The following is a 17,049-nucleotide window of genomic DNA, read 5'->3' on the forward strand; positions in this document are numbered from 1 at the left end:
TCTGATGACTTTTCCATGAATGGAGAAATTATACGCGACAGAAGGATGACGAACAAAACAAGATGTCACGAGAAAAAACACCAAAGCCTGCTCGCAAATAAAAAAGATCAGTACCTCATGGAATAATACATTTATTATGTATATATGCGTGAACACATAAATCACGACGAGGTCTACGTGTACACAAACAATATCGCATTTAAGGATACAAACGTTAGTGTGAATAAATCAGATATGAAATGATGCAAATGCGATGACTCATCTACTCAGAGTCTTCGGACTCGTCATTGTCTAGTCCATAGAGTGTGATTCCGTGCCATTTCATATCGGTGAAGCACAAATCACTGAGTATAATAATAAAAGTAGTAAAATGAGTAATGTGCTGAAATATAAATGAGACAACGATTTATATGGTTCAGCACTAAGGCCTACATCCACGGGGTTGGTGTTTCACTATGTGTCTGGGAATTACAAAGATAGTCGAATGACTCTGTCTAAAATACGAAGCTAGAAGGGGAAATGGAGCTCATACTTACTCTTCCTATTTCTCTCTCCTATGTTTACTAAGAATTCCTTGACTTCTTTCTCTCTTAATGGAGAGGGGTATTTATAGGGTTGATACATGGGGCCCACTGTCAGAGATAGTTATAACCTTATCTTCTCGTTCTTTGTACCGATGCCGCTGGTATCCTCGTTCTGAACCGATGCTCCCAGCGGCTATGCCAGACGACGATGGGTCACTTCTTTCTCATCCACAGATCGATTGACACGTACCATATGCCTATGGTATTTAATTCTGGTGGTTGGGATGGTCCACGCGCGTCAGACAGATGTCTGATACCCCTATCACGTCTTCTTCAGTGGAGTTAATCTCCACCGTTGGTCTTGGGTCTGCCTTGAGATTGGATAAAGCAGATCTTTGGGTGTTCTTTAGTACTTCGCGGTGGCTTGTCCCTTCAGTGCTCCCTGATCCTGAGGTATTGGATCATCGTGAAGATGAACAAATATAGGCGATAAAGGTTTCCTGGGTGTTGGGATGTGGCATCGTATCTTGATGACCTACTACTGCATGTCTTTTACGCGTACTTCCTTCAACACGTAGCGGAAGATGAATCATGTGTATACAATTTGCCCATTTTCTCTAAGCTTGAAGTTGGTATTCGTTTGGAGAAAAAACCGTCTCCACATTCATCTCTCCTCATTAACTTCTCCTTATCCTTAGCGCACGTTTCCCAATATTGGCATTAATTACCCTTGATTCATGGGCGGTTATTCTTGCTATAAATACGAGAGAAGTTGCTACCATAATAAATTGTATCCTTTTTCACTCCTTGTCGGTTTATTCTTCCTGACTCTTCATTCTTTTTTATAGTTCTTCTTTGTTATGTAGTTCTTAACTGCCATTGCTGCTGCTGCTGCTCCTGATTCTCCTTACAACTTCGACCACCTCTGACAATATTCTCTGAGTCAAGCCGTCGTTACTGTTATCCACTAGTTTCGACCTTGTTCACCTTTGATCGTCTAAAACACTCAACCTCCAGGTATGGTGTTCCTCATCTTGTTCTGGTTTTTAGTTGATTTTTATTTTTTTATTTTTTTCTGCTGTTGTATCTAGGTTTTTGCGATAAAGAACAAAATATACAAAAGTATATATACTTGCCCCTGTTCTTTTACGCAAAAACTTAAGACTTCTCTGCTGGTCATCGAAGCTTATTTTTGGTGTTTATGACTGAATTAGGGTTTCTCGTCTCTGTAAGTCTGTTTGTCTTCGTGCCCCTTCGCAGATACGGCTGATCGCCATCGGGTTCCTTATCAGACTCCGCATCGAGCCCCTACAGATCTCCACATAGAAGTCCTGATATTTCTCAGCCAAAAGGTGGTCCGCCAAGGTCTTCGCCGCCAGATCCATGAGCCCAGAAAGTTCCATCGTCTTCGGGTCCAAGGGTCTCTATTACGAAGAAAAGAGATCCACCGAAAGGGTCTCGGTATGCGGTTAACTGTCCAGTGGCTAACCCCTCTTCTCAGCGTGCTGATTTGAAGGGCGTGCAACAACCTTCTCCCCAGCGCACTGAACCATTAAGTGTTCGTCCTCTTCAGTCCCTACCGCTTCAGGCTTCGATGCAGTCGAGACCTAGATATTCGCAATCCGTTCCTTTGGTGAATGAGTCTTCTGCAAAATCTACAATGCCCCCAGCGGACCCTCCGGGTAATCCACCAGTTAAAAGGAGAGGCTCTGATTTAAATCCTCCAAAAGCGAAGAAGCCATTGTTGAATGAGCCCGATGACTCTGATGTTGTTCCGATGATACAAAGCATTTCAGTGGGGAAGAAGAAAGTCACTTTCAATCATGTGGATCTCGAAGCGTTCAAGAAGAAGCATGGCCTCGAATCTTTTGATGTTAAGTTCTTTGCGCCAGATGATGATCTTCCCTATGATATGATCGTGAATTATAAGTATGATGAATTTCATTTGTTGACTACTATGGGAGCCTTCGAGGTGGGTTTGATGATACCCTTGTATAGGTCGGATGATTCTTTCTATTATGACGTTCTGGCCGATCGCGAAGGTTCCACTCACAATACTCATTGTCGTTCAGTGGTGCAGCTGAGTGGGAACTATCTTCGGACCTTGAGGGAGTGTTATCTTCGTAGTCATGGCGAAACGACGATGACCTGCTATACTCCCGATCCCACCGAGAGAGACTTGTATACTCCTGAAAACTTTAATGCATCTTTTGGAGATTATATCAACGGTAGGAACCGCAAGCCTTGGAGTGTAGGTCTTCGTTCAATTCCTGCTTCTCGTGGTGAAGTTCGTCTCTTAAGTGAGGTGAGTGATTCAAAGCTTTGCTACGTTCCTGGTACCGAAGAGACTTCTCAGCAGAAACTCTTTCCTAGTCGTGAAAATCTCAAGAGTGATCATGACTATGAGTGGCATGCCACCGTTATTGAAGTTGTCGATCCTTGGGCTTACAACTGGGTACCTGGTCCACGGGGCTGGCATCCTACTGCTGGTAGTCAACCTCATGATAGTGCTCCAGCTCGCTATGGTGACTTCTGCCCCTGGAGGTTGAACTTTGATGGCATGAGTTTTGATTATTCCTTTGGTGTTGCTGATGAATACGAAATCTCCGATGCTAACCTTCCTCCGAAGGGTAAAGCCGCTGCCAAGGTATGATCCCATATGTTTCCCCTTTTCTTCTTAGTTTAAGGTAAATAGTCGTCGTGTTGATGTGTTGAGTGTTATATCCTTAAGTAAAGGAGAAAAAGAAGATCGGCGCGGTTCAGTCTTCCACTGCCCCTGCGGAGGAGGCAGACTTTTAGGATGAGGTTAACAGCACCGTGAATGATGAAGATGTTGAGGACGAAGAGGAGATTACCGATGATGAGGAAAGAATAAATACTTCCCCTCCTAATCATGAGAAGGATGCAAGCAACGATGGTGGTACCCACGAAGAGAGATTTATTTCTGACATTCGGATGAACGGTCACCCTATTGGATAGGCGCAAGACCAGGGGAATGGGGGTGTTGAGCCTCAGCCAACAAACCCCTCCGTAGAATTTTCTTTTGGTAAGAGTCACTCTGTTGATGGTCTGACGGATATTAACGCTGCCATGGGACTAGCTGAGGAGTTTTCTTTGGTTTAGCCGAATGATGAACGTGATGTTCCTGGGAATGGAGGTGAGAAAACCGCTGGTGGGGTAGGAACTGAGGATGGCGGCGAAAAGGCAGCTGAAACCGGTGATGAAGAGGCTACTGGGACCGGTGATAAAGAGGATGCTAGGACCGGTGGTAAAAAGGCAGCTAGTCAAGAGGGCGATGAGACTCGTGTTAACGAGGAGGCCGGGCCAAGAGGTGTTCCACTGGTCAAGAGGAAGCGGCTGATATTGGAACTTCCGCTGGTTCACCTTCGGAGGGTTTTGATAGATCCCTGATGCAGGATGGTGATGATGCTATACTGGATTGGCTTATGAAGAAAAGTCTGATGTTTGTGCCGAACACTGCCCCAGTGATATCTGGTGAGAAAAACTCTAATGCCTTTACCCGTCAAAGGATGCAGTTGTCGTCTCCTGATGACGTTGCCGAGAGTTGGGAGAAGAATTTGGGAGCTACATCTACCAGCTTATTGGTCGATCGCCTTTCTTCTGTTTCTATAAAGATGGTTATCGCTGATGGGTACTGGTAGGTTCGAAAACCTACAATAATAATACTGCAAGTGCACAGTGTCTAACTAGTAGATAATGGCAAATACAGGTCGTTCCCACGAGAAGTGTGAAAATACTACTACTAACTAATACCAAAAACTAACAAATCAATAAGGTGATGTTTGACGATTTTTCAGATATTCGGGACAAAATGAAATAATAAATAATTCTAACAATAAACAAAATGGGTAACGGGTCGTTTAGGTTTTCGATTTACACCAATTCAATCATATAAACTCGACTAATCCCTATTTATTACTCAAGATAAATTTCTAAATCAATCTCATGTCTCGGAAGATAATATGTTTAAATTCTAAAATATGGTTTCTCCGCTGTAATTTCCTTCGCTTCACGGGTAATGATTCTAAAGTATTACATATAAATCCTAAAGCATATTGCGTCAAAGAATTTAACCAAGCACGCTACATCAATTGAAAACTATAAGTAATCAAGAAAATCACATAATCGATTAAACACCAAGCTATATGAAGAGAAATCACTAATCAATGAATCATTATTAGAAATATCATCGTAGAGTTCATATAAATAAATTGGCTTCAATCTAAACCCTAACAAACAACTTAGAAAACCATGAGAAAAGAAAACTCAAATACACCAAACCCCTGTCGCCTCTTCTCTCTGTCAACGGCTCTGCGGCCGCCTCCCCCTCTCAAATAGTCGACATCCCTTCTTATAACCTTACCTTTCTTTTATTTCATTAATCAAATAATCAAAATAAATTATTCTATGAAAATATCTTGCATGCAAGTTGATGTCGTCATCAATATCTTTCCCCAAATAGTATTGCCACCTCGTTCTTCCAATGAAATAATAATCTCTCCTTATTTCCAAAATCTCCCAAATGAAGAAAGAGTTACTTTATTTTCAAAATAATCTCACGTGTAAATATTCCTCAATTAATTCTTCACATGACAAATAAATTATCTTTCCCGGTGGAATATATTTTTAATAAAGTAAGAAAGATAAAATACTCCAATTTTCAGTTTGCATGTGCCAACCCCACTTTGATTTCAATTCATTTGCTGCGTTTGTGCCTCGCCTATGAAACAATTTTATGATGCTGATATATATGGAGATACCAGGCCAACTACATTTTGTCATTTTTTCATTGTGGTTGCTGATATATGGAAATACCAGGCCAACCTCATTTCATCATTGTGGTTGCTGATATATGGAAATACCAGGCCAACCCCATTTCATAATTGTGGTTGCTGATACATAGAAATACCAGGCCAACCCGGCTGCTGATACATGGAAATACCAGGCCAGCATAATAAGTGCTGCTGATATATAGAAATACCAGGCCAGCATAATGGATCATTGTGGTTACTGATACATGGAAATACCAATCCAACCACATTTCATCATTGTGGTTGCTGATATATGGAAGTACCAGGCCAACTACATTTTTTCATTTTCGTCGCAAACACCATTAAATCTCACATTTTATTGTTTATTCACTGGATGATCGAATTCACTTGTACTTTCTACAAAAGCACTAAAATAGTATTAGTAACTAAAATATTGTATCATAGCTAATATAAATATGGGTATAAAATGTAGCATATACATGCTTATAAATAGAAATACCAGGCCAGCATAATTGATCATTGTGGTTGCTGATACATGGAAATACCAGGCCAACCACATTTCATCATTGTGGTTGCTGATATATGGAAGTACCAGGCCAACCACATTTTTCCATTTTCGTCGTAAACACCATTAAGTCTCACATTTTGCTGTTCATTCACTGGATGATCGAATTCACTTGTACTTTCTACAAAAGCACTAAAATAGTATTAGTAACTAAAATATTGTATCATAGCTAATATAAATATGGGTATAAAATGTAGCATATACATGCATATCAGGTAGCAGTACGGTTATCCCCAACGGCGTGTTCTTGAAGTAAGTTATCGTAGGTTCCATCTTTTATTGCTGACATACCTTTTTATTAATAGTTATGGTTTGTTCATGATTATCGTAGATAATGAGAAGTGAACATTGCAACAATACTCTGTACCAATTCTTCAAGGCAAAGGCCCTCAACCTTGAGGTAAAGCTTCGTCATAGGGAAGAAGAGTTGAACGCTGCTGAAGTGCGTATTGCTGATAGGGACAAGGACATATTGGAACTGAAGAACCGTCTGAAGGGTAAGGATCATCTCGGAGCCGAGAAGGAGAAGCTTCGTGTTGATATTGCATTAGTTCTTAGTGAGTTGGATAAAGCCCGTAAAGATGCTTCGTCTTCCAAAGGTTTGTTTTTGTTTCTTTTCTTCCTTTCATATTCCACTTTTGTCTTCATAGTGTGCTGTCTGAGTCTCCAGCCCTATCTTCAGTGGTTGATATCCGAGAGTTGGCATGGCTTCGGGATGAGAGGACTCGCCAAGCTTCTCGGATTAAGGAATTAGTGGAGAAAATCAAAAAAGAAGCTAACAAGTGGAACGCCCGGGCAGATGAGCATAATAAATTTATGGCTCATTATCGACAGCAACGGCAGCTGGCGGTTGACATGCAAAATCGTTATAATGCCGATCGCCAACAGTTCAACGAGACCCTAGAGAGGACCCCAAAAGGTCTATACGAAGCTCGTGAGAGTATTTCTCGTCTAGAAACCAAGGTAGTGAACTTAGAAGAGGAGCTGCGTCAAGATCGTTCATCTCTTGACCCTGAGGTTCAAGATTACATACAACGTTTTTTTCGGGAGAGGGACGAAGCCAGAGCTGAGACTTATGCACTCAACAATGCTTTAGTGGCTTCTCGGGCCGATATCGCTTGTTTAGTGGATTCCGAGAAAAGTCTTGAGATTAATATGTATAGTCTTAATAAAGGGATAGAAGATATGAATAACGAAGTCAACCACCTTCGACATTTAGATTCCATGAAGCAGGTAGAGTTGGATGAGTGTCAGTTTTCTCTCACGAATGTTCAATTGGATTATAAGAAAATTTCATACGAGTATGATTTCCTCGACGATGCCAGGGATGCCGTAGTAAATGAATATGAAATAGCTTCGTCTAATGTCGAAGGTATATATTTGTATGGTCGTGAGCACTTCCTTTACTCTGATCTCTCACGTATTTGTGTTTTCTTTTTCAGAGCTCGAGGGACATCTTAGCCTTGCAAATGAAAGGCTTGAAAAGGCTCAATCTGACCTAGTACACCAGCAGGGTCAGACTAGTATATGAAGGGCTGGCTGGATCTCGGGATGAAGCCGCAAAAGAGGCGATTAAGGAGGTATCTAAGCTGAAGTCTTCGTTGTCGAAGTCAGAGCTCAAGGCCACTGTGATTGCGCATAAGGCTCGTAATCAGCTTGCCGAGGAGATCAACAAGACGTTGACCAAGATTAAACAAGGCCTTCTGAGGGACCATGGTATTACCAAGAAATATACTCGTCGCCCTGTACCCTAGCCGATGACCTATACCTCTGATCCTTCTTCGGTAGGAAGTGTTCCTTCGTCTCAACCGAAGAATCCTGCTGATCACGTGGAGTCTTCCAAGGAGAAGTAGATTTATGCATATGTCATATAAAGTTGATCTTTGTTGATTACTTGGCTCCGGGACATTTTTTGCTGCATCTTGCTTTTCTTGCTTATTTCTCTGAACTTGTAATCAACTTTTATGGAATAGATCATCGTTTATTTGGATATGTGCAACTCCGCTTTACCTGCATCATTAGTTTATTTTATTTGTAGGCAGCGAATAAATAGATATTGAGAATTAAGTATATAATAAAAAGTATTTGTTGGCAGTAACGAAGGTATGCACCTTCGTTATTGACTTTGGACCTGTCACCCCGCTGGCTAATCCTTGGCCAGAGGATCACCGAACGGTGGGGGTTGATGCAGCGTTCCCGGATATGTAATGCGTTATTAAAGTATTTACATGCATTCATCCTGCTGAGACGCTGTCTTATTAATTGGTTGGGTATCTCTTTCTGTTGGAAGCCTTCCCCATGGTCCTACACTTATAGACGCTGATAGGGGAGTCCCGAGAGATTGTAAATAGTTACTTTCCCCAATAGAATTAAAAAAACTCGTTCGATTGATGAGTTGAGGTCTGTTGTTCCTCGTCCAGAGATAGAAACATGTCAAGCGGGTACGCTGTCTTCTTCTTCTGGTGCACTTCACACAGATGCAGAACTGCGTTTCTTTTATGGATAGTATGGCTTGAGATACTTCGCATTCCACGGGTGTCTGAGGACTTCTCCTTTTAGGTTAAGCAGGTAGTAGGATCCATTTCCTGCAATATCATGTATAACAAAAGGTCCTCCCCATGTTGGTGCGAGCTTGCCCCACTTCTTCTCTCGCTGGTATTGGGGTATAGTTCTCAACACATACTGTCCTTCTATAAAGTTTCTAAGACTAACCTTCTTGTTGTATTCCCTCGCCAGTCTTCGTTGGTAATTCTCTATCCTTTATAGCGTTGTTTCCCTTTTTTCTTCCAAATCATCGAGCCTTTCTAGCATCATATTTGTTGTAAGGTTCTTCTCTCATGATTCAGTCTTCGTGGTTGGCATGATGATTTCTGTTTGGATGACGGCTTCGGCTCCATAGGTGAGGAGGAACGGCGATTCTCCTGTGGCAGACCTTCGGGTTGTTCGGTATGTCCGCAGCACGTTGTGTAATTGCTCACACCATCGTCCCTTGTGTTCGTCCAACTGCTTCTTGAGAATAAGGTAAAGGGTCTTGTTCGTGGCTTCTGCTTGACCGTTACTTTGAGGATATATTGGGGTTGATTTTTTCTTCCTGATCTTGAAGGTATCGAAGAGCATGTCAATGTTCTTCCCTTGCAGCTGCTTGCCATTGTCGGAGACAATTTTTGCCGGGATGCCAAACCTGCAAATAATGTTTTGGAAGATGAACGTGAATACATCCAAGTCGCGGATTCTTGCTAGGGCCTTGGCTTTTACCCACTTATTAAAATAATCTGTGGCTACTATCAAGAATCGTCTTTTCCCCGATCCTTCGATCAGGGGTCCCACGATGTCTATGCCTGGTAGGCTTGTAAAAGGTCCTAAAAATTATCCCCGGCCAAAAACTTGGTAGGCCTTGAAAGGGTGTATAAATTAAGCGCAAGAAAACGGGGGCCTACAGTAATACCGCAAGTGCACGGTCGTCGGTTGTAGCTCGTGCAAGTACGGGTCGATCCACAGAGATCGGGTGTGTTTTGGAAGTGATTTAGCTAATTGGGTTCCTAGATTTGCTTTGGGCTTAGAAGCCTTTTGGCTTAAATTGGGCTTGAGTACTAATGGGTTTGTTCACAATAAAATGAACTGAGCTTGGGCTCAGTTAGTCTTTGAAATGCAAATGGGCTTAGGCCTTAAACTTAGGCTTTTGATTAAGCCTGAATTGGATTGGGCCTTAATAATGAACTTGGGCTTTGGTTTTGGTCTTCTGATGAGCCCAAGTTGTGCTCTGGGCTTTTGGTTTTAGAAACTGGGCTTGGTTACTGAGGACTGGGCCTTAGGCTTCACTGAAGTGAATTGGGCTCAGTTGGATTGGCCTTTGCTTGGCTGCAGGAGCAGCAAGTCTGCACAGCAGCTGCAGGAGAAGAAGTGGCAGCAGCTTGGCAGCAGGCTTGGCAGAGGCAAAGAAGCAGCAGGCACCAGTAGCAGCAGTAGGGCAGCTGCACAGCAGGTAGTAGCAGCAGCAGGAGCAAGAGCTGCACAGCAAGGCCAACAGCAACAGCAAAAGGAGAAGTGCTGCAGGGCAAGTGCAACAGCAACAGCAAAAGGAGAAGTGGTAAACAGTGGCTCTAGGCCAAATTGGAAGCAAACCAGAGAAGCAACAGAGTTGCAGGGCAGGGAAGAAACAACAAGGCAAAAGCAATGGAAGAACTAAACAGCAAAAACAAAACAAAAGCAAAACAAAACAAGAATGAACCAAGGCCTAAGGCCAAGGGCAGGGTTGTGGTGAAGCTAACAGAACAAACATAGAAAAGAAATTGTGGATGGGAAGTGCAGGGAGATGGATGAGAGTTTCCTTTACCTAGCCAGTTCACCTAGGTTAAGTTCTTGTCAAATATCTAGTTAACCAACCTTACAGCCTTAGCTAACCCCTAGTATTGGCTGTCTGTTTAAGGCACAACCAATCACAGACTAACTAGGCAGTGGTTTACTAACTAATGTAGCTAATTAATTCCTTAGAGCCACCACTGACCCCTAGCATTAGTGGTCTTCTTACAACACCACTAATCACAAATCAGTTGGGCACTTAGGAGTCTAACTAGCCTAAGCTATTTTAAGCTCAGCAAAAACCATCCTAATAGCTAACCATCATGGTTCAGTTGTTCTCTCACCCTAGTGGGGAATTAGAACATGTTGCAGTTAAGAGTCCTCATGGTTGTCAAGCATCAAAACTCAGAATAAGAACATGTGAGTTAAACAGGGGACTTACAAGCTCATGTGTAGAAACAAACACACAAACTAATTAAGACAAACATAACATGGATAATACAATCACACACAGAACACAACAGGATATAGCATAACATAACAAACATAACAGGAGCATAACAATTAACAGGAAACAATATTAAGCAGAACACATTATCATTTAACAGGACATGAAAGTCCTGGATGTTGGCTACTCCAAGCATGGTTTTTACAACACACCCACACTACATATTTATACAATTCGAATTAGGGTTACACTTTCCCCCAAATTCCCAAAACAGTGAATTAGGGTTTTTGAAATTAAAGAAATTGACATGACAATTCTCACCCATACTCCTGCTGCTCTTCTTCCTGCTCCGCTTCATGTCTTCCATGCTGCTACGCTCCAGCTCGAGCTTCCTCTGCCTATCAACCTAGTTCATCGATTTCAAAACCCTAACAGAGAGAGGGAGTGTGAAATCAGTGAAATAGGTAGCATAGGATGATGGGGGAAGGATGGGTTTTGGTTGTATTTGATGTAGGGTGGTTGTAGTGGCTGGTAGGGATGATGGCGATGGCAGAAGGTGATGATGATGGCAGAGCTGTTCTCTGCAGAGGGAAGAAGGGAGAAGAAGAAGGTGGGCTCGATGGCTAGGGCGTGTTTGTTTTGTGGGATATAAACTTAGGTGCTAGGGTGTTGAGCGAGGATAAGGATTTTTGATGTTTGGCGAATCTCGACCGTGGGATGTGGAGATGAAAGATCAATCTGACGGTGAGATGAAGTGGATCCTGCAGAGACCGTTGGATTATACAATACAACAAAATTAACGACACCAGATGGAGTTAGGTGTTGTAGTGTTAAGCGGAAGTATCGAGATTTGATGCACAGGCAAAGAAGCGACCGTAGGATCTAAATGTGATCTAATCTGAAGGCTTGGAATTTAGGAACTATGGTGTTTTGCAGGGACTTCAGATTTTGATGCACGATGAAGAAGCGACCATTGGATGATGAGATGGATCCAATCTAACGGCTGAGAATGGAGGCGGGTATGGATATAGAAAATGGGTTTGGGTAAGGGTTTTGGGCCTTGGGTATGCCAAGCCCATATCTTCTTTAAGAACAATTCTTCCTTATTGAGCCCATTCCTAGCTTTTTGGTCTTGTGCGCACCATTCTTTGCGGCTTCCTTGCGTAATTTCTTCCGGCTTTTCACTACTCTTCAGCTCTTTTCCGCTCCGCAAGTCATCCAGACTTTATTTATTACCTAAAAATGCAAAATTAAGTAAGAAAAATATTTATTCTTGAAAACAATGAAAATACAGAATATGGGATAAAATGTAGAATTAATGCATAAAAGATGAGTTAAATGCCAAAAAAATATATAAAATATACTTTTTGGCACTCATCAAATACCCCCAAACCTGAATTTTACTTGTCCTCAAGTAAAACAAAACTAAGGAAATCCTAACTATACCACTGTCGCTGGTCTCTCGAATGCATTTAGCGTATGCACTAAGCCTTTTAAACCACTAAGTGTCCCTAGTGGACGAGTTGAAGTCTCGTGAAGGTTTAGAGGTGTGCCTACAAAACCTAAGGACAAATATAAGCTCAGATTCCATCAAACGTGACATGTGCAAAACAGTTTAAGCTCACAGCAAAATGGAGATGTCAATCTAGCTATCGAAGGCACAATCCTAGCACTGATAAATAAGGACATGTGATAAGAGTGTAAAGTGTATCTACACATGTGTAAAGAAAGATCTGAAGTCATGACTACTAATCACCAAGAGATAGTTTCTCAGGCTAAGAACTGAGGTCGAAATCTAGCTAGCTGTCCGGACTTTACGAGAATTGTGAATGAGTTGGAGGTATTTCACAATTTCTCGCGTTGTACATCAATGGCATACACCCTCCTTGCTTATTACAACGAAACAACAAAAGATGACTATTTACATGACTCTTATTTACATTGACTACTCTCTTTTATTTGTGGAACAAGAGAGGATGGAATTGAACAATACTTGATTTTTTTGTATTTTTCTGATTTTTTTCTGAATATATACATCGATTTTTTTTTTTTTTTTTTTTTTTTTTTAAGCACTGATACACTTTTGATACATATACAAAAGGAAACAAAAATTACATGACACTTTGCAAGAGGTAGCCCTTTTTGATGCACCCAGTTAAATTCGATGGTTGTTTTTCTTAATGTAACCTCCACCTTCTATCCCAACCAACCAAAGAACAAGCTAGTCCAGTTTCGTTCAGTATTCTAAAGTGATTGGCAATCGTAACTTCCTATCAAACACCTTGAAGATCGAGGCCATACATGTATTGGTAGATCGTGCGCGTGCAAATTTCTTATCACTATGTGAATTGTGCTAGAATCAGGGTGCCTAAATATCTAGACTAAGACTCCTAATAATTACATATTTGCACAAGAGTCAACATTTCAAGGTAAATGAGCTCCATTTTTTATGATTTTTCATTTTTTAATTTTTTTGAATTTTTATTTTTCAATTTTTTTTTTTTGGAATTTTTCAATTTTTTCAAAAAGAAGAAGGAGTTCGTTTTTAATTATGGCAAATTATCATGGTATCTACTCTATACCCCCAAACCTAAACTAAACATTGTCCTCAATGTTTCAAAATATGGAAAGAATTAAAATGCAACATATGGAAAGGGACATGCTGAGTAGAGTAAAAGGAGAGAGAATACCCGATTTCGGCGAAAGCAGAATTAAAACTCCGTTTATTCAAGGCAAAAATCCAACATATTTCAGCCGAGATCATATTGGATTAGCAAAATATATACAAAAGGAACAAAAGGGTTTTTTAAGAAATTTTATCTACTGGATTATATACAAAAAATTCACCATACACCAACAATCTAAAGAGTTGAGGATCAACCCAAAAGACAAAGTGTAGACATTTCAACAGCTTCACACAATAATAACAGAAAAGAAACGCAATTGAAACTGTGAAACAAAATGAGCTACCCCCAAACCTGGATTTTACAGAAGATATAGTTTTGAAAACAAAATCGCGCAGTTTTGGGGGTTCATCATGCACAAGGTCTAGCTCGAAATGAACTGTGCTAGGGACGGGCAAACATGCTAATTCCAACTGTGGTTCCTCAAATGTATTATACTTAGAAGCAAAATAGTCCAAAAGGACTTGGGAAGCACACAGTTCCAAACCTAGGTTGGGAATTTTCAGAAAAATTGGTTTTACAATGTTGGTACAAACCAAATCTAGGTTGGGTGGAAGGCCAACAGATTGTGACTCGTGTAGGAGGATAGGCACATCATTACTAATCACATCAACATATCCTAAGTCTTCTACAAGTGTCACAACATGCTCACAATCATCAAACAGTTTAGCAAGTTCACACTCAGAATCATCAACATCATCAATAAATTCATTCTCATGCATTGGCAAATCAGGAGAAATATCACAATGTGACCTAGGTAGAGAATCAGACACATCAAATATATTTTCATGCATATTAGTGTCTACAGAAGATTCAACTATTCCTATGTCATGTTCATCTTCACAGAATAATTGTACGAATCCCATGTCAATATCAAAATCATATGAATTACAATGAGTATTAGAAAAAACAACATTCATGAAGGTCGAGGGCGAGAAGCCATATGTTTTTGAACCAACAGGTTCCACAATATTTTCATGTTCTTCTAACATATCATCATAATCATCATAATCATCATCATGGTAGCATGCATATTGGTCCTCATTAACAGTGGTGGTGTCGTTAGTCAATTCATGTTCCTCTAAATTAGGTTCATATTCAACATCATTTACATGAATGGGACTAGACACTTCATTAGGGACAACATACATTTCCTCATGAATTTCCTCCTTTTGTAGGTGAAGCAAAATCTGATCTAAATATGCCTGAATTCGTGATGTAGATATATCGAAGTTTTGCTCACTAAGTCTTAAAGCTTCTGTGGTGGAGTCTAAATTCATGGGAGTACAAAATTCTTCATGTTCAAATTGTGGTGAATGGTACATGTATGCATGGTCATTAGGGTCTACAAAATATTGATCGCAACCCTCAAAGGATTGATTATGGTCCCAATGACTACCATTCTCACAATTCATGGGCATTTCATACATTGGATTTTCTCTTGATGGCCTAAAATTATGCAAAATATGACAATGCTCAACAGGGTGGTCTAAACTACCACATGCGGGACATGCATAGATTTCAGGTTGCCTAAGAAAATTAGATGTGACAGATTCCTCATGTGATTGCATTTCTAAAGCTGCGATTCGAGCTTCTAATTGATCCATCAGAGATGATTGTGTGAGTGAGGCACTAGCAAAATGTTCATTTTCACGTTGCGATAAATGATGCATGTATGAATAGTCATTAGGGTTCATGTATTGCGGCTCGGGACTTTGAAAATTTCCATAATAATTCCTATAACTATTGACATCATGGTCTGTGGGAGGTTCATAACGTGAAGTTTGTCCATACGCAAGTTCTCTAAGGGATTCGTTGTATTCCCCAACAGTAGAAAAAGATCTATACATGATTGGGCTCTAAGCTCAAAATTTGGTTTTTAAGGGATTGGACTTTTTGGAAAAATTTGGTTTTGTTGGGAAAAATTTGGTTTTGGCGGGAGACATTTGGTTTTAATGGGAAAAAGAAAAATTTTGGTTTTTAATGTGGGAGCAGAATAAAATTTGGTTTTTAAAATCTGGGAGCAAGTAATTTTTTTTTTTTTTTTTTTTTAAATAATAAAAAGAAGAAAATAAAAATTTGGTTTTTGAAATGGGAGCAAGCCCACTGTGCAAGCCTCTAATGAAATGAAGGCTGCGGCCTACGAAAATCCAAGTTTTAATTTTTGAAAGTTTAATTTGGCCCAGTTGGTTAAGGCCCGACGTTTGTTTTAAAACTTTGGTTTCGAGGTCCACTTACAAGTCCACAACCAGTTATAAGCTCAGCTGGGTTTAAACCCAGAGTCCAAAATACAAGTCCAATGGAAGAATTTAAACAAGCCCACACAAAATAAATACAAGCCCCCAAATTAAACAAACAAGCCCACAAATAAATTATTACAAACCCAAAATAGAAAAATAAAAAGCCCAAAAAATTGGGTTAATTATTACAAGCCCACAATTAAAAATTTGGAAGCCCACAGGTTGGGTTCTCTCAATGGAATGGGTTTAGGCTTACCTTTTTAGCACAGCCCAGCTGCTCTGATATTGTTGCAAAAACCCAGTTGGGTTTTGGTTCTTTTCCTTGGTGGCGTCCCAACAAAGGAAAAACAGGTTCAGAACGGCAGGTCCAACAGCAAATGAAATGAAGCAGATGCAGATGCAAATGCTATGCAATGAAATACAAAATAGCTACGAAAAACACAGATAAAACACAGCACCAATCCCCGGCAGCGGCGCCAAAAACTTGGCAGGCCCGGAGATGTGTATAATTGAAGCGATAAAAACGGGGGCCTACAGTAATACCGCAAGTGCACGGTCGTCGGTTGTAGCTCGTGCAAGTACGGGTCGATCCACAGAGATCGGGTGTGTTTTGGAAGTGATTTAGCTAATTGGGTTCCTAGATTTGCTTTGGGCTTAGAAGCCTTTTGGCTTAAATTGGGCTTGAGTACTAATGGGTTTGTTCACAATAAAATGAACTGAGCTTGGGCTCAGTTAGTCTTTGAAATGCAAATGGGCTTAGGCCTTAAACTTAGGCTTTTGATTAAGCCTGAATTGGATTGGGCCTTAATAATGAACTTGGGCTTTGGTTTTGGTCTTCTGATGAGCCCAAGTTGTGCTCTGGGCTTTTGGTTTTAGAAACTGGGCTTGGTTACTGAGGACTGGGCCTTAGGCTTCACTGAAGTGAATTGGGCTCAGTTGGATTGGCCTTTGCTTGGCTGCAGGAGCAGCAAGTCTGCACAGCAGCTGCAGGAGAAGAAGTGGCAGCAGCTTGGCAGCAGGCTTGGCAGAGGCAAAGAAGCAGCAGGCACCAGTAGCAGCAGTAGGGCAGCTGCACAGCAGGTAGTAGCAGCAGCAGGAGCAAGAGCTGCACAGCAAGGCCAACAGCAACAGCAAAAGGAGAAGTGCTGCAGGGCAAGTGCAACAGCAACAGCAGCACAAGGAGTGGTAAACAGTGGCTCTAGGCCAAATTGGAAGCAAACCAGAGAAGCAACTGACCCCTAGCATTAGTGGTCTTCTTACAGCACCACTAATCACAAATCAGTTGGGCACTTAGGAGTCTAACTAGCCTAAGCTATTTTAAGCTCAGCAAAAACCATCCTAATAGCTAACCATCATGGTTCAGTTGTTCTCTCACCCTAGTGGGGAATTAGAACATGTTGCAGTTAAGAGTCCTCATGGTTGTCAAGCATCAAAACTCAGAATAAGAACATGTGAGTTAAACAGGGGACTTACAAGCTCATGTGTAGAAACAAACA

General features: G+C 41.0%; 1 protein-coding gene across 1 annotated transcript; it reads left to right on the forward strand.

Moving 5' to 3' along the window:
- Window positions 1-6,216: 6,216 nt before the first annotated feature.
- On the forward strand, window positions 6,217-7,413 carry LOC113351252 (golgin subfamily A member 6-like protein 6). Its single transcript, XM_026595271.1, has 3 exons — window positions 6,217-6,481; window positions 6,565-7,254; window positions 7,325-7,413. The coding sequence occupies exons 1-3, from the start codon at window positions 6,217-6,219 to the stop codon at window positions 7,411-7,413; spliced, it is 1,044 nt and encodes a 347-aa protein (XP_026451056.1).
- Window positions 7,414-17,049: the final 9,636 nt, after the last annotated feature.

This window comes from Papaver somniferum, chromosome 2 (genome assembly GCF_003573695.1).
Source record: "Papaver somniferum cultivar HN1 chromosome 2, ASM357369v1, whole genome shotgun sequence".
Classification (NCBI taxonomy): Eukaryota; Viridiplantae; Streptophyta; class Magnoliopsida; order Ranunculales; family Papaveraceae; genus Papaver; species Papaver somniferum.

Coding starts and splice junctions, on each gene's coding strand:
- LOC113351252 (XM_026595271.1), top strand. CDS start 6,217: ATGAGAAGTGAACATTGCAACAATACTCTGTACCAATTCTTCAAGGCA. Junction 6,482..6,564: donor AGATGCTTCGTCTTCCAAAG/GTTTGTTTTTGT, acceptor CCCTATCTTCAG/TGGTTGATATCCGAGAGTTG. Junction 7,255..7,324: donor AGCTTCGTCTAATGTCGAAG/GTATATATTTGT, acceptor TTTCTTTTTCAG/AGCTCGAGGGACATCTTAGC.